Genomic DNA, 24,351 nt, shown 5'->3' with positions numbered 1-24,351 from the left:
ATGCAGTGGTAAGAAGATCCCTGAGTGAAGGTCAGAAAAAGAACACCATCTTGGACATCTCTCTGCCAGCCTCAAACTGACCCTTCCACATGATCCCGATAAACAATTCAGCCACTTATCTCTGTATTAAACAATGCTGATTCGTGTAGGATTGAGATATTATCTCTGTTTTAAACCATGCTGACGCTTGTAGGTTTGATGTTTCAGTTTCAGGGATCCCTCCCAAGCAGCTTAAATATGGAGAAAAACAATGTCAAAATGACAGAACTGTTCCATCCATCTGTCTGATACCAAAGATACCTACACTCGGACAGATACCAGAGAGTAAACCAAACCGGGGAGAGGAAAGAGAGAGCGAGCGAAAGGAAAAATATAGCATGGAAAAAATGTCTGGGCTAATTTTCTCTCTCACTCTCCTCTCTGTCCCAAAACCCCAATGTTAGGAGAGGGTAATAGGGATGACGTAACTCCCTTAGAGGGCTCAGAGTCTGATCTGGTGTGTGTGTGTGTGTGGTTTTAACATGTAGCTGATGTGTGCAACTAATGTGTGAGTAATGTGTGTGTGTCTGGCCGTGTAAAGAAATATATCTGACATGCTTCCCTCATCCTGAAAAACTGCAAGTGTGTGTATTTGTTTTTAGCTGAGGGTACTTTACTGGGCTCGCTGTAGTATTTCTAGAGAATAAGCCAAGCCAAGGAAAAGATCTAAGACCAAAACTTCTCATACCACACTGCTGAGTGTGACTTATTACCCACACACACTTACCACAGGAAATAGTACTCAAGACATACATGTGAAATTCTGGTTTTGACCTTTTCCTTTCAATTGAGAATGTTTTCACACAGGACTGTTTAGTCTATGCAGCTGGACTAGGCACTACACAGTAAACAAAGTAGGATAGGACACATTGTGATGATTTGGCCCGTATCTTCACACACAAAGACTACAACATGCATCCCAAAGGTGTCCATGCATGCGACTTAATCAAAAATAAATAAACAAATATGTTGTATTGTCACATACACCGGATAGGTGTGGAAGAACTTGACTGGCCTGCACAGAGCCCTGACCTCAATCCCATCGGACACCTTTGGGATGAATTGGAACGCTGACTGCGAGTCAGGCCTAATCGCCCAACATCAGAGCCCGACCTCACTAATGCTCTGAATGGAAGCAAGTCCCCGCAGCAATGTTCCAACATATTTTTTTTCTCTCCTTTAACGAGGAAAGTCAGTTAAAAAGAAATTCTTATTTTCAATGACCTAGTGGAAAGCCTTCCCAGAAGAGTGGAGGCTGTTGTAGCAGCAAAGGGGGGGAACCAACTCCATATTAATGCCCATGATGTTGGAATGAGATGTTCGACGAGCAGGTGTCCACATACTTTTGGTCAGGTAGTGTAGAATCATAGGAAAACAACACTGTATATGCCATGTGTGACCATGGTTGTGTATAAAGACTGTTTACAGTCTCTGTTTAATCACTCACAGTACCATATGGTGTTTAGCATGACAGCAAACAGAGGAAAGGAGAGAGCGAGAGAACATCTGTGTGTGTGTGTGTGTAACAGCAGTCTTTCTTCATAAACTCAAATTCCTTGACTCAACAGTCTGCCAGTTTTATAGGACTGTTGCCCTTATTTGTTCATTACACTACATTCTAATTTCCTTTCTCCCAAAAACAACAAATAACAACCCCTCCAAACAACAAACACACACCAATCTTGTTTTTTACAGATATCCCCAGCTACAAAGATAACCTCACACACTTTGATCTCAGAGATGCCAGTGAAGAAGACATCTGGTACCAATTTCTTCTGGTTAATCTAAATTAACCTAACACAGAACCACAATGTTATGGGAGGGAAACCAGTCTATATTTAGGAATAAGAGAGTGTCTATCTAATTGCCAAATGTGGACCATTAGGTTAGAATATTAAACAATTAGACATTTATTCCACAGACTATATGTCACCCTGCCTCTCTTACATGGAGGCTGCTGGAGGGGGAGAGGAGGTGAGGTAATGACCCCTATAACTACCAAATACCATGTGTGGGACACTGGCCATGAGCACACTGACTGACACAAAAAAACAATCTTCCAATCTAGGTCATTGGATTTGGGGGGGGCTCAATCTTCTGGTCTGCTGCTTGGATGTGTTGAGTGGATCACAGCGGTTTTGCAGGGCCCTAAAAAAAAAAAAAAAAAACACTGCAAAAGTCAATGCATCATTCCTTCCTCAGTGTGATCACTGACACGATTAGTGTCCCTTTGAATAATAGGCCTACTATAGGCTGAAGTAGAATAGGAGGAAGAAAGAAAGTAAGGGAGGGAGGATGCATTTGAACAGGGGACGCAGCTGGTATACATGAGTAGCGTTGTCATGTCACCTGACAGATGCTGCCGCTTTCAATTACATGTCCTCTCTCCTTTATGAAACAAATAAAAGTAATGAGGCTAATCTTGACATCTTAAATCAAAGGCACTCTCTCAATAACCGAGTCCCAGGAAGGCAGATACAGATTTCCTTTGGCGTCACTTCAGTTCTACTTTCTATGACCGCAGGCTGTTTTTTCTTGTCAAGTGAAAACCAATCACGTCGTTGTCTGTCTGTGAACTACAACCCCTGAGGTGCGCGCGCTAATACCATTCTTCACAAAGGTGATGCGTACGGTTCCGCTTACCTTGTTGACGTCAAGGTAGCCTTTTCAAATTTGATCGTAGGTCATGAAGTTAATTTCCCCCTGCAAACGTGGACAATATAAAAGACTATCTTGAAAGCATTTAAGCAGGAGGTTCTTATCTCAATTATACAATTTATGGTTGCAACAGTAAGCGTGACGCAAATGGTTTCCTGTTGCCTACCCTTGCTATATTCCTAAAACATTTAGCCTAATCAAGAGCAGCTGACAAACAAAAATTCGCCTAACAATAAAAAGAGCTGTATCATAAAAATTAAAGTACGCTTCCTTCAAGGGGCAAGTTGCTTCATCTATTTTGGGAGTTCTGAATTAAACTCTAGAAAAATTTAACTTATTCTTAGTTTAGTTCAGCATCAGAACCCAAAATATAAGCTTGTTTCACTCCAATGTTTGTAAACGAAACAAATGTAAACAAACACTATATAGCCTCAACATGGTTAAAACTATACTTTTGATATCATGGATAGTCAGACCTTGCATCCATAGCTCGGTCTATGAATTTGAGATTGGTTGCATTTCTCCAGCCCTATCCCTCATCTTTTTACCAAAAAAAAGGGCTGGGCCCCCGCTGTGTTCTTGTTTCAACTGATTATTGCCGCTTTCTAGTCACAAAAGGCTACAAAACCAAATTGATGTACACATGCACGCGCACTCACAGGGGTCTTCCAAGTCAGGGAATTTCTGAAATTAGGCTATCTTTACTAACCTTTTTACTGAGTCCCATTCAGTGAATACAACTGCAGTATTTTCGGTTCTTTCTCTATGTCTGAACAATTACCATCGCGTTCTTATCCTCCTTCAGCCCAGTCCAAAGTTCCAGAAATGACTCGGGACTTCGGGGTACAACAGATTTCCATCCAGATGGGGTTGAGGTAAGGAGCGCACCAACTCTCCAAAAAAGGGGTTGGTGACGTCTGCTTGACGCGAATAGACTGGGGTAAAAAGCAATACCGTCCCCTAAGAAAGTTTACGAGCTCTGGATGAGATCAAAAGCAGCCTCTTGTAAAACCCAAAACGAATGTATTTGATTAAAAATGCATTTCATTTCAGCTAAAATAGCCTCGGACCCCGTTCTCTGTTGGTTGGAACACAGCGGTTTAAAAGCCAGAGGTATTTGGTTCCGCCCCCTTACTCTATTTCTTTGTCTACCTAGCCTACTTTTCCCTTCTCTGTGGAAACACCTTGAGAGGAATGTTACTATAGCCAACCTCACATCTATAGAGCTCAACAGCTAAGAGGGAGAAAATAACAACTCAAACTTAAATAGATGTGATTTCTATCAAAGCCATATTTTCCCAAATTCAGCCTAAATGTTTAATTAGATAACAACTTTGATCTGATGCATAGAAGAACAGCTTCAGAAAACTACTCAATATAGAATGGGAAGGAAAGAGAGACAGTGGACTAGAAAATAAGTGAGAGCCTTGGATAGAAGGGAATGAGGTAGAGAACTGTGATGGAGAGAGGGAGAGAGAGAGAGAGAGAGACTGCATGGTATAGGGCGGAGAGAAAAGGGGAAAAACATCCACTCTGATACTTTCAGAGTGATTCCTCACGAAACCAGGACAAAAAAAGACCATGATTTTTGGGATTTTCACGAAATTTAACTCCGGAACATTGATATGCCCGTGTAGAGTATATAGGCTATTATGTTCACGAATATATAGACAAATTTGACTAATCAAAATGTGTATATTTGTTATATTCATGTTTTTATTTTTCAATATTCATAAATTAATGTAAGACATTTTTTATTGAAATCAAAATACTACCCATATTACAGAACAAGTGGTGACACTTCATATGACAATTTCTGCTTAGTAGCACCTATAGATAAACCATTACAGTCTCTTAAAATACCACCCTGCTTACCACTGCTGGCTTGCTTCTGAAGCTAAGCAGGGTTGGTCCTGGATGGGAGACCAGATGCTGCTGGAAGTGGTGTTGGAGGGTCAGTAGGAGGCACACTTTCCTCTGGTCAAAACAAATATATCCCAGGGCAGTGATTGGGGACATTGCCCTGTGCAGGGTGCTGTCTTTTGGATGGGATGTTAAACGGGTAACCTGACTCTCTGTGGTCACTAAAAATCCCATGGCACTTATCGTAAGAGTAGGGGTGTTAACTCTGGTGTCCTGGCTAAATTCTCAATTTGTCCCTCATACCATCATTGTCACCTAATCATCCCCGGCTTACAATTGGCCCATTCATCCACTCTCCTCTCCCCTGTAACTATTCCCCGGGTTGCTGCTGTAAATGAGAACGTGTTCTCACTCAACTTACCTGGTACAATAAGGGTTCAATTTTAAAAAAGGAGGCCTGGGTAAGGCCAAAATTCCATAAATATCCCACATTTGATCAATTATTTCTCAATTATGCTTTTAGAAACAAATGTCAAATATATGTAAACAATCCTTCCTCCAAAGGGACATTCTATGGGTTAAATTTAGTCAAATTCACCAAAATCATGGTCATTTTTTGGTCCCGGTTTCGTGAGGAATCACTCTGCTCCTGGCAGACACATGTTTAGGGATAGTGTTTCTGTGTGTGTGTGTGTGTGTGTGTGTGTGTGTGTGTGTCTGGTGCCTCCACATCATCATATTGATATGAGTCAGCGGTATGGTTTGTAATCTCTGTTATTGGCAATACTCTGCAAACACAATATGTATTTCCAACAAAACACTCCAGTTACATCACTTTGTGTGTGTGTGTGTGTGTGTGTGTGTGTGTGTGTGTGTGTGTGTGTGTGTGTGTGTGTGTGTGTGTGTGTGTGTGTGTGTGTGTGTGTGTCTGTGTGTGTGTGTGTGTGTGTGTGTGGCTGTCTGTAGCCTGAGAGATTATCCTAGAGGATGTTTCCATTTCACGCTCTCTTTCTCTAAAACCCACAAGGTTCTCTCGCTCTCTGTTCCTTCTTCTCTGTCCTTACCATGAACTCTCCCATTCTCTCTACCTCTTGCCCTCTGCCCTGGCCTTTTTGTCTTCTTATCATCCCTCTCTTTTCACACTAACATGTTTTTCCGCCTTTTCTTTGTATCTGAAAGGTATTGCGGGTGTTGTGCCGAAAATCTCCCCCCTGTATTTTATTCTGTTATATTCCAGTAGATTCTTACTACAAAATATACGTGCGTTGACTGTGATCTTGGTAAGTGTGGCTTGTCTGTTTAATGAACAAAATAATGAACTATTGATTTCATTCATTTGGATGTAAAATGATTAAACTCAAAATATGCCATTCTGTTGTTTTGGACCTGCCTAAACAAATTCATAATGAATTCTTGTTTGATGGTGTATATTCAATGGATTTATTCAAATAGACGTCCACCCACATCTGCACATGGGCACTGGAGGTATAAAAGGCATATTTTTTTATTTAACCTTTATATGCAGGCAAGAATGTGGTAAAAATGAGCCTGTTTGAAAGGGGGGTCATGTAAACATTGACCTTTTTTTTTTTACAGGCAAAATACCGTAATTCCTATGTGAGCGCAGTATAGAGACAACGCCTTGGCCTCCAGGACGTATACATACCAAGATGTTGTCAATATTTGAGTCAGCTAGCCACAGTGAGAAAACAAACAGGTCAGTCAATATTTAACTGACAGTGGTCAGACCAGACCACGACAGAGAGCTGGGGAAGAGGTGTGGAAAGAGAGAGGGGGATTAATGGGGATAGAGGGAGGGGGGAAAAGTGAGAGAATGTAAAAATAGAGGAATGTGTTTGCGTTCTTGTTTACACCTTCCAAAAACCCAAAGAAGGAAAAAGAGAAAGGAATGTTGGGTAATGAATGGGAAGGGAAAGAATGAAAAGGAGGATGGATCAAGGATTTAAAGATGAGAAATCAGAGAAGTGAGAGTGAAAAGGACTAAAAGAGAGAGAGAGAAAGAAATGTCTAAAGAGAGACTGAAAAGGAGAAGGAGAGAGAGAGCGAAAGAGAGGAATGGAAAAGGACGAGTATGTTCTCTGCAGTTGGAAGTTGTGAGTCATTGCATTGTAAACAACAGGAGCTATCCATTCCAAACCAAGGATAATTAAACTAAAAGGCTAATGGCTCAACCACACACAAACACCACACACACAGCTTCACAACACCATGAAGAACCCGGGTCATAAACTTTACTCACACGATTCATACACATATACACTGAGTGTACAAAACATTAGGAACACCTACTCTTTCCGTCACATATACTGACCAGTTGAAATCTATGATCCCTTATTGAGGTCAGTTGTTAAATCCACTTCAATCAGTGTAGCCTTGAGACAATTGAGACATAGATTGTGTATGTGTGCCATTCAGAGGATGAAGGGGCAAGACAAAATATTTAAGTGCCTTTGAACAGGGTATGGTAGTAGGTGCCGGGCACACCGGTTTGAGTGTGTCAAGAACTGCAACGCTGCTATTTTTCATGCCTTCATGGTTTTCCAGTGCGTATCAAGAATGGTCCACCACCCAAAGGACATCCAGCCAACTTGACACAACTGTGGGAAGCATTGGAGTCAACATGGTCCAGCATCCCTGTAGAGTCCATGCCCCGACGAATAGAGGCTGTTCTGAGGGCAAAAGTGGGTGCAACTCAATAGTAGGAAGGTGTTCCTAATGTTTGTATACTCAGTGTATACAGGAGGGCAAAAGCTAACCACACGCGCACACACACACACACACACACACACACACACACACACACACACACACACACACACACACACACACACACACACACACACACACACACACACACTCATAGGCTGAAAATATTTAGCATGGGCTCTTAGAACCTCAAAAAGTTCTACAGCTGCACCATTGAGAGCATCTTGACTGGCTGAATCACAGCTTAGTATGGCAACTGCTTGGCATCCAACCGCAAGGTGCTACTGAGGTTGTGCGTACGGCCCAGTACATCACTGGGGCCGAGCTCCCTGCCATCCATGACCTCTATACCAGGTGGTGTCAAAGGAAGGACCTACAAATTGTCAGACTTCAGCCACCCAAGTTATAGACTGTTCTCTCTGCTATCGCACACCAAGCGGTACTGATGCACCAAGTCTGGAACCAACAGGACCCTGATGAGCTTCTACCACCATAAGACTCCTAAATAGTTTGTCTCGGTAGCTAGGTAACTATTTAACTATTTGCATTGACCCTTTTGGTACTAACTTTTTGACTCATCACATACGCTGCTGTTACTGTCTATAATCTATCCTGCTGCCTAGTCACTTTATCCCTTCCTATATGTACATATCTATCTCAATTACCTCATACCCCTGCACATCGACTCAGTACTGGTACCCCTTGTATGTTATCTATGTTATCATTACTCATTGTGTATCTACAGTATTATTAGGTGTTTACTTTTCTATTATTTCTCTATATTCTTTCTCTCTACATTGTTGAGAAGGGCCTGTAAGTAAGTAAGTGAGCATTTCACTGTTAGTCCACACCTGTTGTTTACGAAGCGTGTGACGAATAACGTTTGATTTGATTTGTAACCAATGCAGGCAAGGCAAACAACACTGCATTTAAACAAGTACTACCGGTAGGTGGCGACAAAGTGTGTTTGTTTGCGGTCCTGTGTGTGCATTGCTCTGTATATCTCACCTTGTGTGAGCGGGACGGGTGATGTCACAGGGACGCCATCCAGGGAGCAGAGGTTACCACAAGGGTCGAGGATGATGACCCCTGACGTGTTGATGATTATGCAGTGTTCCGCCTCGATGCCTACACCCTGGATGGTGATGTCTTGGGGTACCGCCGCGTCCTCACGCCCGATACGGGTCACTCCTGGAAAAATTTATGTTATGTCATTGTGGGGGAAAGTTCAGTTGACTTTAGATCAGCATTTTTTGGGGTGAGTGTTGCATTGTTAGGCTAGAGAGTTATATAGTCAGCTAAGCTTAGCACATCTGTTTAAGAGAGTGTTTAAGTCTCCCTACCAGTCAGTCTGATTCTGTGTGTAGATTTCTGTTATCTCTGCTACCATCTACACCCTGTTGGCTTGTTAGCAAGATATCTGTCTGGAATACTGATGAACCAGAGACACCTGTGGTGTCAACTACTGAAAGGTCTATAAATACACTGTAATTATGTCATTATACAGTAAAAATACTGTGACTGTGTGCATGTGTGCTTGCATGTATGTGTGTGCACTTGTTACAGTGTGTGTGTGATTGCATTTGCGTGCATGCGTGTGTGTGTGTGTCTTTAGTGTTCCCTGAGGGGGGAAGTCAGCTTGGCTCCCTGTCCTGGCTCTATTGTGACCTGATTTCCTCCCAGAGTATCACACACCCCCCCCCCCCATCTCCCTTTCTCTCTCTCGCCATTTCTCCCTCTCTCTCGCCCAAACTCTCTTTCTCTCTCCCCCCATTTCTCCCTCTCTCTCGCCCAAACTCTCTTTCTCTCTCTCCATCTCCCCATATCTCTTTATCACCCCTCTCTCTCTCCCTCTCCCACATCTCTCTCTCCCCTTCTCCCTTTCTCTCTCTTCCCCTCTCTCCCTTTCTCTCTCTCCCTCACACCCCCTCTCCCCAGTAGCAGTCACCATGGTTACAGGGGGTTCTCGGGAAACAGATGAAAGGGACATGGCATGTATGGCCTAATCAAGTGTGTGTGTGTTTGTGTGTGTGTGTGTGTGTGTGTGTGTTACCTTCTTTAAGGGGCAGTAGGGTGATAGCCACACTCAGTCTCCCACTGCCCAGGCTGACCAGATGTGGTGTGGCTGTTTGGACCTTCAGACATTTCCCTGTGTCTCTCAGGTCCAAGGGAGACTGGGGAGAAACATCCACACATTTCATATACAGTCAAATAGTTCTTAATATTACATCTTAAAAGTATGCTTCTTTTCATGAACAACCAATTTGTATTTTAAAGTAAGGAAAAATCGAGCATGTAAACTCTAACAACTTATTTTGAAAATAAACTGAAAGCAGCTTTCTATAGTGCTGCTGGTCCAAACTATAAAGATCTTACTGTAGCAACTATTCTACTACCAGTACATTGTGATGTAGCTGAGTGAGGTATCTATTGTCACCTGTGGCTCGTCTGGACTCATCTGGTCTGACTCTGGCTGACAGAGTGTCTCTGGGTCCTACAGGAGAGAAAGGAGAGTGAGGTTAGACTCAGTCAAACACACATATACTGTAAAGACACAGAGAGGCCCAGAAAACTAAACACACACACCCCAACAGCTGTAAAACCCGGGAACCCGTGTGAGAAGCGGGAATGCCCACAGCCAGCTGATTGCATATTTAGAACAAACACAGAAACGTAAACACATGCACGCACAAAGAAAAGTGTTGATAGGGGACAGAATGCGTTCAGACCATCAAATAATTGGCATATATATTACTCTTATAGAATTTCCATGTGGGCCGAGGATATTGGAAATGTAATCAAAGCCTATTGGATGATAACTTGTTTTTAACTAGGACAGAAGAATTTATAAATGACTTTTTAGGACATAGTGAAGACATCAAAACTATGAAATAACACATATGGAATCATGTAGTAACCAAAAAAGTATCAATCAAATCAAAATATATTTTATATTTGAGAATCTTCAAATTAGCCACCCTTTGCCTTGATGACAGCTTTGCACACTCTTGGCATTCTCTCAAACAGCTTCATGAGGTAGTCACCTGGAATGCATTTCAATTAACAGGTATGCCTTGTTAAAAGTTAATTTGTGGAATTTCTTTCATTCTTGATGCGTTTGAGACAATCAATTGTGTTGTGACAAGGTAGGGGTGGTGTACAGAAGATATCCCTATTTGGTAAAAGACCAAGTCCATATTATGGCAAGAACAGCTCAAATAAGCAAAGAGAAACAACAGTCCATCATTACCTTAAGACATGGCTGTTTATTTACCACCACAGACAGATGCTGGCACTAAGACCGCACTCAGTCAGCTGTATAAGGAAATAAGCAAACAGGAAACCACTCACCCAGAGGCGGCGCTCCTAGTGGCCGGAGACTTTAATGCAGGGAAACTTAAATCAGTTCCACCAAATTTCTATCAACATGTTATATGTGCAACCAGAGGGAAATCACCTAGATCACCTGTACTCCACACACAGAGACGCGTACAAAGCTCTCCCTCGCCCTCCACTTGGTAAATCTGACCACAACTCTATCGTCCTTATTCCTGCTTACAAGCAAAATTAAAGCAGGAAGCACCAGTGACTCGGTCTATAAAAAAGTGGTCAGATGAAGCAGATGCTAAACTACAGGACTGTTTTGCTATCACAGACTGGAACATGTTCCGGGATTCATCCGATGGCATTGAGGAGTACACCACATCAGTCACTGGCTTTATCCATACGTGCATCGAGGACGTCGTTCCCCCAGTGACTGTATGTACATACCCCAACCAGAAGCCATGGATTACAGGCAACATTCGCACTGAGCTAAAAGGGCAGAGCTGCAGCTTTCAAGGTGCGGGACTCTAACCCGGAAGCTTACAAGAAATCCTGCTATGCCCTGCAACGAACCATCAAACAGGCAAAGCGTCAATACAGGGCTAAGATTGAGTCATACTACACCGGCTCCGACGCTCGTCTTATTATGGCAGGGCTTGCAAACTATTACAGTCTACAAAGGGAAGCACAGCCGCGAGCTGCCCAGTGACACGAGCCTACCAGATGAGCTAAATCACTTCTATGCTCGCTTCGAGGCAAGCAACACTGAGGCATGCATGAGAGCATCAGCTGTTCCGGACGACTGTGTGATCACGCTCTCCGTAGCCGACTTGAGTAAGACCTTTAAACAAGTCAACATACACAAGGCTGCGGGGCCAGACGGATTACCAGGACGTGTGCTCTGGGCATGTGCTGACCAACTGGCAGGTGTCTTCACTGACATTTTCAACATGTCCCTGATTACCAACATGTTTCAAGCAGACCACCATAGTCCCTGTGCTCAAGAAGACAAAGGCAACCTGCCTAAATTACTACAGACCTGTAGCTCTCACATCTGTAGCCATGAAGTGCTTTGAAAGGCTGGTAATGGCTCACATCAACACCATTATCCCAGAAACCCTAGACCCACTTCAATTTGCATACCGCCCAAACAGATCCACATATGATGCGATCTCTATTGCACTCAACACTGCCCTTTCCCACCTGGACAAAAGGAACACTTATGTGAGAATGCTATTCATTGACTACAGTTCAGCGTTCAACACCATAGTACCCTCAAAGCTCATCACTAAGCTAAGGATCCTGGGACTAAACACCTCCCTCTGCAACTGGATCCTGGACTTCCTGACGGGCCGCCCCCAGGTGGTGAGGGTAGGTAGCAACACATCTGCCACACTTATCCTCAACACTGGAGCCCTCCTGGGGTGCGTACTCAGTCCTCTCCTGTACTCCCTGTTCACCCACGACTGCATGGCCAGGCATGACTCCAACACCATCATTAAGTTTGCAGATGACACAACAGTGGTAGGCCTGATCACTGACAACGACAAGACAGCCTATAGGGAGGAGGTCAAAGACCTGGCCGGGTGGTGCCAGAATAACAACCTATCCCTCAACGTAACCAAGACTAAGGAGATGATTGTGGACTACAGGAAAAGGAGAACCGAGCACGCCCCCATTCTCATCGACGGGGCTGTAGTGGAGCAGGTTGAGAGCTTCCAAGTTCCTTTGTGTCCACATCAACAACAAACTAGAATGGTCCAAACACACCAAGACAGTCGTGAAGAGGGCTCGACAAAACCTATACCCCCTCAGGAAACTAAAAAGATTTGGCATGGGTCCTGAGATCCTCAAAAGCTTCTACAGCTGCAACATCGAGAGCATCTTGACTGGTTGCATCACTGCCTGGTACGGCAATTGCTTGGCCTCTTGCTTGGCCTCTACAGAGGGTAGTGCATACGGCCCAGGACATCCCTGGGGCTAAGCTGCCTGCCATCCAGGACCTCTACACCAGGCGGTGTCAGAGGAAGGCCCTAAAAATTGTCAAAGACCCAAGTCACCCCAGTCATAGACTGTTCTCTCTACTACCGAATGGCAAGCGGTACCGGAGAGCCAAGTCTAGGACAAAAAGGCTTCTCAACAGTTTTAACTGATAATCAAATGGCTACCCGGACTATTTGCATTGTGTGCCCCCCCCCAACCCCTTTTTTACGCTGCTGCTACTCTCTGTTTATCATATATGCACAGTCACTTTAACTATTCATTCTTGTACATACTACCTCAATTGGCCCGACCAACCAGTGCTCCCGCACATTGGCTATCTGCATTGTGTCCCGCCACCCACCACCCGCCAACCCCTCTTTACGCCTATTGCTACTCTCTGTTCATCATATATGCAGTCACTTTAACCATATCTACATGTACATACTACCTCAATCAGCCTGACTAACCGGTGTCTTTATGTAGCCTCGCTACTTTTATTGCCTCGCTACTGTTTTTCATTGTCTTTTCACTGTTGTTTTTATCTCTTTACTTACCTATTGTTCACCTAATACCTTTTTTGTACTATTGGTTAGAGCCTGTAAGTAAGCATTTCACTGTAAGGTCTACACCTGTTGTATTCGTCGCACGTGACAAATAAACTTTGATTTGATTTGATCTGAAGGTCAGTCTATCCGGAACATTTCAAGAACTTTGAAAGTTTCTTCAAGTGCAGTCGCAAAAACCATCAAGTGTTATGATGAAACTGGCTCTCATGAGGACCGCCATAGGAAAGGAAGACACAGAGTTACCTCTGCCGCAGAGGATAAGTTCATTAGAGTTACCAGCCTCAGAAATTGCAGCCCAAATAAATGCTTCGCATGTAGATGCATGTCTGTTACATGCTTCACATGTTACAGACACATCTCAACTGTTCAGAGGAGACTGCGTGAATCAGGCCTTCATGGTAAAATTGCTGCAAAGAAACCACTACTAAAGGACACCAATAAGAAGAAGAGACTTGCTTGGGCCAAGAAACACGAGCAATGGACATTAGACCGGTGGAAATCTGTCTTTTGGTGTGATGAGTCCAAATTTAAGATTTTTGGTTCCAACCACCATGTCTTTGTGAGACGCAGAGTAGGTGATCTCAGCATGTGTGGTTCCCACCGTGAAGCGTGGAGGAGTGATGGTGTGGGGGTGCTTTACAGGTGACAATGTCAGTGATTTATTTAGAATTCAAGGCACACTTAACCAGCATGGCTACCACAGCATTCTGCAGCGATACGCCATCCCATCTGGTTTGCGCTTAGTGGGACTATCATTTGTTTTTCAACAGGACAATGACACAACACACCTCCAGGCTGTGTAAGGGCTTTTTGACGAAGAAGGAGAGTGATGGAGTGCTGCATCAGATGACCTGGCCTCCACAGTCACCCAACCTCAACCCAATTGAAATGGTTTGGGATGAGTTGGACCGCAGAGTGAAGGAAAAGCAGCCAACAAGTGCTCAGCATATGTGGAAACTCCTTCAAGATTGTTGGCATTCTGGACCATTTGCACCCTCTCTGGACTACTGACCTCTGCCTGCCGTTGAACGGTCGTTTGCCTGCCCCGTACTAGAAATAAACTTTTGTTTCTTCGACACTGTCTGCATCTGGGTCATACCTGAAACCTGATAAATGTGTGTTACTTTGAAGAATCGAAAATCGAAAATATATTTTGATTTGTTTAACACTTATTTGGTTACAATATGATTCCATGTCTGTTATTTCATAGTTGTGATGTCTTCACTATTATTCTGCAATGTAAAAATAGTAAAAATAAAGAAAAATCCTTGAATGAGTAGATTTGTCCAAACTTTTGACTTGTACTGTGTGTATATATACTCAGCAAAAAAAGAAACGTCCTCTCACTGTCAACTGCGTTTATTTTCAGCAAACTTAACACGTGCAAATGTTTGTATGAACTTAACAAGATTCAACAACTGAGACATAAACTGAACAAGTTCCTCAGACATGTGACTAACAGAAATGGAATAACGTGTCCCTGAATAAAGGGGGGGTCAAAATCAAAAGTAACAGTCAGTATCTGGTGTGGCCACCAGCTGCATTAAGTACTGCAGTGCATGTCCTCCTCGTGGACTGCACCAGATTTGCCCGTTCTTGCTGTGAGATGTTACCCCACTCTTCCACCACGGTACCTGCAAGTTCCGGACATCTCTGGGGGGAATGGCCCTAGCCCTCACCCTGCGATCCAACAGGTCCCAGACGTGCTCAATGGGATTGAGATCCGGGCTCTTCGCTGGCCATGGCAGAACACTGACATTCCTGTCTTGCAGGAAATCACGTACAGAACGAGCAGTATGGCTGGTGGCATTGTCATGCTGGAGGGTCATGTCAGGATGAGCCTGCAGGAAGGGCACCGCATGAGGGAGGAGGATGTCTTCCCTGTAACGCACAGCATTGAGATTGAGCTTGTTATCATTGCAGGCAGTCTGATGGCGCTGTGACACACTGCCCCAGACCATGATGGGCCCTCCACCTCCAAATCGATCCCGCTCCAGAGTACAGGCCTCGGTGTAACGCTCATTCCTTCAACAATAAACGCGAATCCGACCATCACCCCTTTGTGAGACATAACCGCGACTCGTCAGTGAAGAGCACTTTTTGCCAGTCCTGTCTGGTCCAGCGACGGTGGGTTTGTGCCCATAGGTGACGTTGTTGAGGACCTGCCTGACAACAGGCCTACAAGCCCTCAGTCCAGCCTTTCTCAGCCTATTGCGGACAGTCTGAGCACTAATGGAGGGATTGTGCGTTCCTGGTGTAACTCGGGCTATTGTTGTTGCCATCCTGTACCTGTCCCGCAGGTGTGATGTTCGGATGTACCGATCTTGTGCAGGTGTTGTTACACGTGGTCTGCCACTGTGAGGACGCTCAGCTGTCCGTCCTGTCTCCCTGTAACGCTGTCTTAGGCATCTCACAGTACAGACATGGCAATTTATTGCCCTGGCCACATCTGCAGTCCTCATGCCTCCTTGCAGCATGCCTAAGGCACGTTCACGCAGATGAGCAGGGACCCTGGGCATATTTCTTTTGATGTTTTTCAGAGTCAGTAGAGTTTTCATAACTGTGACCTTTTAATTGCCTAGCTGTTAGTGTCTTAGCGACCGTTCCACAGGTGCATGTTCATTAATTGTTTAAGCTTCATTGAACAAGCATGGGAAACAGTGTTTAAACCCTTTGCAATGAAGATCTGTGAAGTTATTTGGATTTTTTGAAATTATCTTTGAAAGACAGGGTCCTGAAAAAGGGACTTTTCTTTTTTTGTTGACTTTATATATACATACGTATATGGGGGTTGGAAATTATGCCGAAAATTACATTGATGGAATCTACAATCTACCTGCACTATTAAAGCTGAACTACCCCCTAACAATTGTTTTTATAAATACATAAAATACAAAAAATAACACACACACACACTCACAGAAACTCCTCTCCCGCACACACAGCTGCCACATGTGAGAGAATGTCTGTGTGAAAGTGTTCCAGAGGGAAAAAAATCACTTCAACAGGGCACAGGCTGGGAGGACACACACACACACACACACACACACACACACACACACACACACACACACACACACACACACACACACTCCAGTGGGAGGAATGGGCTGGAATGTTCCATGCCGGCCGTTTTCCCACGAGTGTATGGGAGTGTTTGGCATGCCCATGCCCACATTGGGACACACACATACACACACAGACACGCACACACACCACAGTGGCACTCTACAACCATGACTGTGACCATGAGTGGTTGTCTCTGGTCAAACCGCCCTGAGGGACCAAGTTCCCCACAGAAGACCACGACCTTAGTTCTTGGCAGTGGTAATGACAATTCCACCCTAAAGGCCATGGAATGAGAGGGGACAGAGGTTGTGAATTTTCAACTGTTGATTGGAGTGAGGTTTATTTCACAGCTCTGTGCAAGAATTAAAACGAAGGCCAATAAATCCACATCTAGATAGTGTGGGTGTATGAGTATGTGTAAAAGTATAGTATGTATGAAGAATTGACCTTAAAGCGTTAGAAAGTGTGTGAGAGGACGGAGAGCAGTTGGCAAGGGGAGGGATTAAACACAGAGAAAATATTCATATAGATATGAATACAAACAGTAAGAGCACCAGAATGACATGGTGGGGAGGTGTGTCTATGTTTGTTGAATTTCTGGGTGGGTTGGCCTTGGCGAGTGATCGAAGTATGTTTACCCCTACCACATGCACACACACACACAGACGAGTGAAACAGCACAGCTCAGATGATTAGAGCCTTGTTAAAACCCCATCAACCGCACCTCCTTCCCTTCAATCACCCCTCCTTCCTCTCCTCCTTCCTTCCTTTCTCTCCCTCTCTCTCTTCTTCCAGCTCCTGCTCCTTACCCTCCTATCATTTCCCTCCATCCTCTTTCTCTCCTTTCCTTTGTCTCTTCTCAGCCGTCCTCTGTCCCCTCCTTTGTTTCTCCTCTCATCTTCTTTCCTCCTATTCTCTCCTCTCACCTCTCCCCTCCTCCATGTTCCTCTACTCTTTTCTCCTCTCCATGGTCCTTTCTTCTCCTCTCCTCCTCCCACCTCTTCTTTCCTTTATTCTCATCTCTCTCCTCCTCTTCTCTATCCTCCTCTCCTCCTTTCCTCTGTAGAGGAAACACAAATCACCAGCCGCGCCAGAGCACTTCCTCTAATTCAGAACTCTCTTCCTGTCTGAGCTCACTTCCTTTATGGCGCAAAAGCACCATTGCCCCTCTACAGACACATTCTCTCTCTCACACACACACACGCACGCACGCACGCACGCACACACACACACACACACACACACACACACACACACACACACACACACACACACACACACACACACACACACACACACACACACACACACACACACACACGCACACACCCAACATCTCACATCAGCTCTTGTCTTTATCACATTTGCTTCCCGACATCACACCATGAGAGAACACACACAAACACTCAAACACAATCATGTTCACACACACATCCTACTCCACGCTTCAGGGAAACGGGTGTTACCTTAATGCGGGTGTATTCCCAGCAATCGCTCACACACACTCTTACACACACCACACACACAAAGGATAATCGACAACTGATAAATTGGGTATGTATGTGTGTTTGAGAGGAGCAGATGTAGATGGAGGTCAACAGCAGTTGAAGTAGAAGTGCTCTTCATAATGACAGGAGCTGCTTTACGATCACCCTTATCCATCTTCACGCCTCCCCCTCTTACACAGCCCCCATCCCACAAACAAGGTGAGCAGGCAAGTCAGGGCAGGTGTTTGGCCTCGTTAAGCTTTAGCGGAGCACTCAGGTGTGTCGCCCCGGGATACAGAATACTGAACTACCCTCAGCAGCCACATTCTTGGGTTGTGTGTGTGTGTGTGTGTGTGTGTGTGTGTGTGTGTGTGTGTGTGTGTGTGTGTGTGTGTGTGTGTGTGTGTGTGTGTGTGTGTGTGTGTGTGTGTGTGTGTGTGTGTGTGTGTGTGTGTGTGTGTGTGTGTGTGTGTGTGTGTGTGTGTGTGTCACATTCCTATACGTCTATAGGCTCCATATCTCTGGTGATGGGGATTGGATCCCAGTCCAAGTCGCTCCTAAAGGTCAGAGAACATCAGAGGTCAGAGAACATGTCTTGGGGTTCTAAGTTCTAACCCAGAGATTTATGCGTTTTCATAACAGAGGTCTACTACTTAAGGTAGAAATGGCAGTATAGATGTTTAAACTGCTCAACACACACATAGCATAAGAAGCACAGAGCAAAGTTATATTTCTAAGGTAGTTGCTGGGATGGTGTAAATAAAACTAGACTGAATTACACACTTCAATGGATATTCCAACACTGAGCCTTGGTCTGCTCTGATCTTACTGGTCAAACACTTGTTTGTGTGCTGCCTAACCAATGGCTGCGCTTTGTAGGCCTACAGTGGCAGTTCAGGAGGAGAATCAAAGGTTTCTTCTGATTTTTGTTGTTGTTGATTAGGCCTAGTCCAAAAAATGCACTATATTGCGCTTGGACTAACCTATAGGCTATGCTCTGTTCAGTTTGAGAAGGAGAGCACGAAGATGTGGAGGACCAGAGGTCAACTTTGATAGCTTGCTACTAAAATAATTTATTTTATTAAAAATAATGTTTCTTTCCCATGATGTAGGCTTATTTAGCAGAATTATTCCCTTCACAATAAGTCAGATTTGAGAAAATGACATTGTGGAGCTGAAACTTGAAGCAGCAGCTGTGGCCCAATCAATCGGCAATGGACATGGTTCTGAAAGTAGGCAAATTTGAGTAAGCAGCATAATTCATTTAAACCGTTTTCATTTTGAATTTACTAACAACGAGGGCTTTGTGTTGGAGCCTGTTGCTTCCTATTTAAGAAATAAGAAGTAGGCCTACCTGTTTGACAGAGGAAATTAGGCTATGGGCTGCTATATCCATAGACTTTTAGGTCAATTCCTCCGCACTTTTTAAATAGCCTACTCAGTGTCAATGAAGAGCTGTTAAGTTAAAACCAAGACTCAAATTGAGGGGGTATAAGAGGCCTACTTTTTATTATAGAAAAAGCACAGGCTTTCCCCATGTTAGCTTAAGAATATTTAGGAAAATAAAATGGATCCGATTATATAGTGATCTATAACAGCGCTTTGGTCCGCGCTGTTATATGCTTGAAACAAGCTGTTTCTATGACATTCAGAGGCTGAGCTACAACCTTCTATAACCAAGGAGACAAAACATGGACTTACTTGGGAAGTAATCTAATTCTGACACTATCAACTGATTAAGCTATTCACTTTCTTTACAGTAGAATATGTTTAAACCCAGGCAGCTTTTAGGGAAACGATTGTGACCTTCTCTCGTTGGGTTAAGCCACGGAAGAAGAGTAGCCAGCAGTTAAAGCATGCATTATTCTGCATCATTAGGCCTACTCTGTGTGGGGTGGAAAGGTAGGCCTAACTTTTGAAAGTACCATGCTCATATTCCTAACGACGTCTCAGATTTAATTATTTGCAAACAGGGACAGTTAAGTTGCAAACAAGACACACTGATTTGGCATTGAAGAAATATGATAAAATGAACACAGGCCTATCTCTCTGTCTATTCTTAGCCTGTAATTTCGGGAATTTGTGTGGTATTAAAATATATTTTGATAATATGTCAAATTACGTAGAATTGGATGAAATCTTTATAAAAAGGATTTTGTTTTTATGACCTGCAAAAAACGATGATAGATTCATGCAATGCTTTTACTATAAAGGAGATCTTTCCATTCCTACTCTTGTCCACGGTGGTCTGTGAACCCACAACCTTCTGGCCCGCAGCCCTGTGCACGATCAAAATTCCTGCGTTGCCATGTAATGCTTTCAGGACGAAGCACAGTTTCTAAAACGGCATATCTAAGGCTCTGGTCTGTCCAAGAAGTTGGGGTAAAGGGTAGACATGTTCTCTCCTGTCCACCTTATGTTTTAATTATAATTTTGGGTACAGGGGAGGGTCACTTGTTTTTTGTCAAGTGTTCAGTGAGGGTTTAGGTAAAATATATGTTGCTGAAGGGAGGGCCATCCATTTTCTTTTCAGAGAGGTCCCATTTTCTCCACGTAACCCTTATTATAAATAACATTCACTCCCTTAGGGGTCTGTGGTGTGTGCCTTGGGGGGTGGGGATGTAAAAAAAAGGGAAACTGTACACAAGTGCACTAATTTAATATCTCTCTCTTCCCCTCTCTCTTCTGTCTTTCTTTCTCTGGCCGGTCCCTCCCTACATTCCATGTGAGGTCTCCGTACGCTGACAAAGCTCTTATTGTGTCCCTGCTTCTGCCTAGTCCCCTCTGGGTGACACACACACACACACACACACACACACACACACACACACACACACACACACACACACACACACACACACACACACACACACACACACACACACACACACACAGAAACACTTATACATGAGGGTCGAGTGTGGCAACCCCTCCCTCCCTCCCTGTCTCACTCTAATCACTCTCTGGCTAATCAATGGCTTAAGTTGATCAGTCAAGTACCCGGGAGAGGAGAAAGCTGTCTCCAACTCTGGAGAGAGGAACCGACACACACTTTAGAGAGTCTCACACACACACACACACACTTGGGCGAGAGTGACCTTTAGAAACAAACCCCCCTCTGTCTCTGGATTCATCCTCCGCATGGCCTTTCGAACCTGTGTGTGTGTGTGTGTGTGTGTGTGTGTGTGTGTGTGTGTGTGTGTGTGTGTGTGTGTGTGTGTGTGTGTGTGTGTGTGTGTGTGTGTGTGTGTGTGTGTGTGTGTGTGTGTGTTTTAATAAGTGTAGGAGCAGAGCTGAAGAGTTGCTTAATAAATCCTAGCCTGAACACCTCCTCAAACACATACATGTAGACCAGGAAGCTCTTGTTTTCATTGTGTTCATCACCCGTAAACAAATTAAAAATAAATTATGAATCCAAATCAACATATGACAGGATGACTAATGTTGATACAGCTGAAAGTCACTGAAGCCAATCTGATACTTAATATGAAGGTATGCATTAGGAAACCCAAGATTACCTATATAATATATGTGGTGGATCAGCTGGTGCTTTGACTTGCAGAAGGATGGATATCAGACAGATACTAAATGAGTTCTGGGTCAGCTGACCTATACGGTTTAGATGCCAAGTCACTCTGGGATAGACCAGACATTAGAGGAGGGAAAGAGTGGGAGATGAAAGAAGGAGAGGGAAATGTGAGGAGGAATGGAGCGAGATTGCAGGGTGGAGAGAGACCTTTGGGAGAGGAGGAGCACAAAAGGGAGAGTCATAAGGAGAGAGAAAATACAGACACACCAACAGACAGTCCCTCAAACAGAGAGAACGCAACAAAGCTTATAAAGCATGAAAGGGGATGGTGGTTGTTTGGATGAGAAATAGGGTAGTAAGAGGTAGTCTGCGTCCTTTTCTCATGAGGATCGATTCCCTCATATCTGACCAGACTCTGAAACTCCCCTCTGGTTCTAAGTAGAAACAGACTAGAGTGAGATACCACTCTACAATAGTATCTCCCCACTTGGCTATGCCTGTGGTTCCTAAACGGTACTCTGCTGAGACCCACCTAACACGTTCGGGGTCTATCTTCTGCACCACCAAGTAAACAAATGTTCGTCTCAAACTAGAAGAACCCAGTCTTTACCTTCAATCTGAGAAGAATCTGGAAATACTAACTATTTCAGAAAACATTGCAACACTTTCTCCACAGTCTGTGTAGAGACAAACTGCTAAATTAGGTTCCTCTTCTCTCCATCCACTGTTGTGATTGATCGCCTCGTCACATGGACAATGTGCCACTGGCCTGTCTGCCCGTCTCACCTTCATGCTACGATGAGAACATGGCTAGGGTGTGTAGCTTGTCAAGCTCAGGTCAAATTCTACATTCATTCTGTCTTGAAAGGATAAGGCTGGGTCAAAGGTTATAGGGTCAGGGGGTATGGTCTGATACGCACTGGGGTTATAGGGTTCTATGGAGGATTGTAAATGCTGTATGTCGTGGACCAGGTTCATGTTACATTAAACTCCACCTCCCCATGTAGACTGACCCAGTTACCTGTTGAGAGAGGGAGCTTTATCTTCTGCACATGTCACCAACACTATCAGAATACCTGGGAACCGAGAGGGCGTGGTGTACCATACAGTATACAGATCTTGGATCATTCACGTGATCATATTCTGTATACTGTCTGCAGACACAACAATCATGGTGCAGGCACAGGCTTGCCTGCGCAGGACTTGTATCCAGAGCCACAGCCAATATTGGCATGCAGGGTGCACAGCAATAGAAAATCAACAACAGTGTTCTTTGTGTGTTTAAAAATAACCAAATCTGCAATTAAACACGGATTACTGAGCTATAATCTGTCATTATTCTGCTAAATGGCTCACTCAGGAAATTAACCTCTAAAAGAACAACGGAACCGGTAGTATAGGACTAGCCTACCGGTTTAAAAAAAACATTTAGGCTAATGTAACAGAATAACATGTTATGAAAACATAGCAGGCTATAAATAACATATAGACCTTGTCACGTGTAAATAATACACCGAAATAAACGTAAAACGAATAGAATATAAAGGTTTACCGTTGTTGAAACGGGGCTGAGAAGCTCGGTCATGACGAGAGAAGATTCCAACACAAACACAAAAGTTCCCAAACTTTCTCTTTAATAAAAAATCCAAGCGGTTCTGCTGCTGTCACTTTCCTCTAAACCTTGTCCAGGACGCATCACCGGCGCATTCCACCGCTGGACCGAGAAGTTTAACGGCACTCGCGGTTCTTCAGGAGATACTTGATGCGCCGTCCTCACCCACAAACAAAATATATATACATACATACACATACACACAGAGAGGCTGGCCGTGTAGCGCACAGGAATGCACAACAGCTGGAATGGGACCTGGGAAGAACAGGGACTGGACTGGGGGCGCACGTGCGCGTGCTCAAACTTACAGTCATAATGGGTAGGTGTTAACAGACACCTCTGCTTGACCTCTTCCAACTCCTCATCTCCTCCTCTGAGAAAGATATCTAAATTGTGACCTCTTCTTCGGATTGAGACAAATCGGAGCCAAAGTCCCTTTTACGCATGTAGCTTTAATCAATTTATATCAATTCCCTTAGAGCTGCCCTGACTGCAACAACGTTTAGCAAACCTAATTACTTCAGGAATGTATTTCCTTGCACGGTGACTAGCCTATTTCAGGGGGAAATAAAATATAATGACAATATAGTTCCTAATGTATCCTAACTCAGTTAGAGCTATGGTTAGAAAAACATCGATCTTCTATGTAACGGATGCCTCAAGAGAGCGGTGGTAAGGGCTAATCGTTTCATCGCATACCTGCTGTCCGCAGGTGCGAGACGGAATTTGTCCTGCTAGGCACTGGAGCACGCCGACAGCACGCGAATCTCTGGTGTGTGAGTCAATAGTCTGTACAAGACCCGCTCAAGTTACGCACGCGCGTCCAGCTTCCCAGGTGGCTCGCGGTGGTGTGGCGCAAAGATTGTCTATTATATTGACAAGATATTTGAGTGACCGCTCTAACAATGGAAATATCTGTTCTCATAGATGGAAGGCAGGCGGGAGGAGGCGAGATCAGTTGGGACTATTCTAGCATATGAGTGGGCAGATACAGAGTGTGACCAACATGCCATAGGGATAGAGAACTCATCTTTGTATCTGTGCCGTTATAGCTCTGTGACAGCATGGGACAGCGCCATTGAGGCTATCTCCATTTTAAAGTAGTACATTTTCTTCTGCATTGACAGAACTCATAGGAATCCCCACCGAGTTGACTACTTTAAAATTGTGCAAGTCCTCGATGGCAATGTCCATGCTAAAATGGGCTATAGACTCATCATGGATAGCCTATCTATTTCTATGACAACAGGCACAACTCTGATATAACGTTTTTTTTCTTCTCCAAAGCTGCCGAAATGCCACGTGTCCAATTATATCAGTGTATTTGCAGCAACATAACCATTAAGAAACGTCTATTCAATCAAATAGCCTAGTGTATCAAATTAGCAATTGCATTATTTTTTGACCAGATTCGACACGCTCATTGATCTCCATACAAAAACTCCTCACTTCGTGGGCTTATACTCGTGGACTGATTTTGGGCAGGGTAAAACC

General features: G+C 44.1%; 1 protein-coding gene across 18 annotated transcripts in view; it reads right to left on the bottom strand.

The window, feature by feature from the left end:
* Nucleotides 1–23,186, bottom strand: part of phldb2b (pleckstrin homology-like domain, family B, member 2b) — a 46,858-nt gene extending 23,672 nt beyond the window's left edge. For 5 of the 18 annotated variants that reach the window (XM_014157220.2, XM_014157226.2, XM_014157223.2 and 2 more), the window contains exons 1-4: nt 22,798–23,125; nt 9,725–9,781; nt 9,341–9,461; nt 8,296–8,478 (exon numbers count right to left, since the gene is read on the bottom strand). In XM_014157220.2, the coding sequence (XP_014012695.1) occupies nt 8,296–8,478; nt 9,341–9,461; nt 9,725–9,781; nt 22,798–22,830 (394 nt within the window). In that variant the 5' untranslated portion in view covers nt 22,831–23,125. Of the gene's footprint in view, nt 1–1,986; nt 2,188–2,682; nt 2,743–3,406; nt 4,147–8,295; nt 8,479–9,340; nt 9,462–9,724; nt 9,782–22,797; nt 23,126–23,165 lie in introns of those variants that run through there. The other 13 variants (XM_045702085.1, XM_014157237.2, XM_014157222.2 and 10 more) reach the window with 12 other exon arrangements.
* Nucleotides 23,187–24,351: the final 1,165 nt, after the last annotated feature.

Source organism: Salmo salar, chromosome ssa19 (assembly GCF_905237065.1).
Source record: "Salmo salar chromosome ssa19, Ssal_v3.1, whole genome shotgun sequence".
NCBI lineage: Eukaryota > Metazoa > Chordata > Actinopteri > Salmoniformes > Salmonidae > Salmo > Salmo salar.
This window is presented reverse-complemented; position numbering and strand designations above follow the sequence as displayed.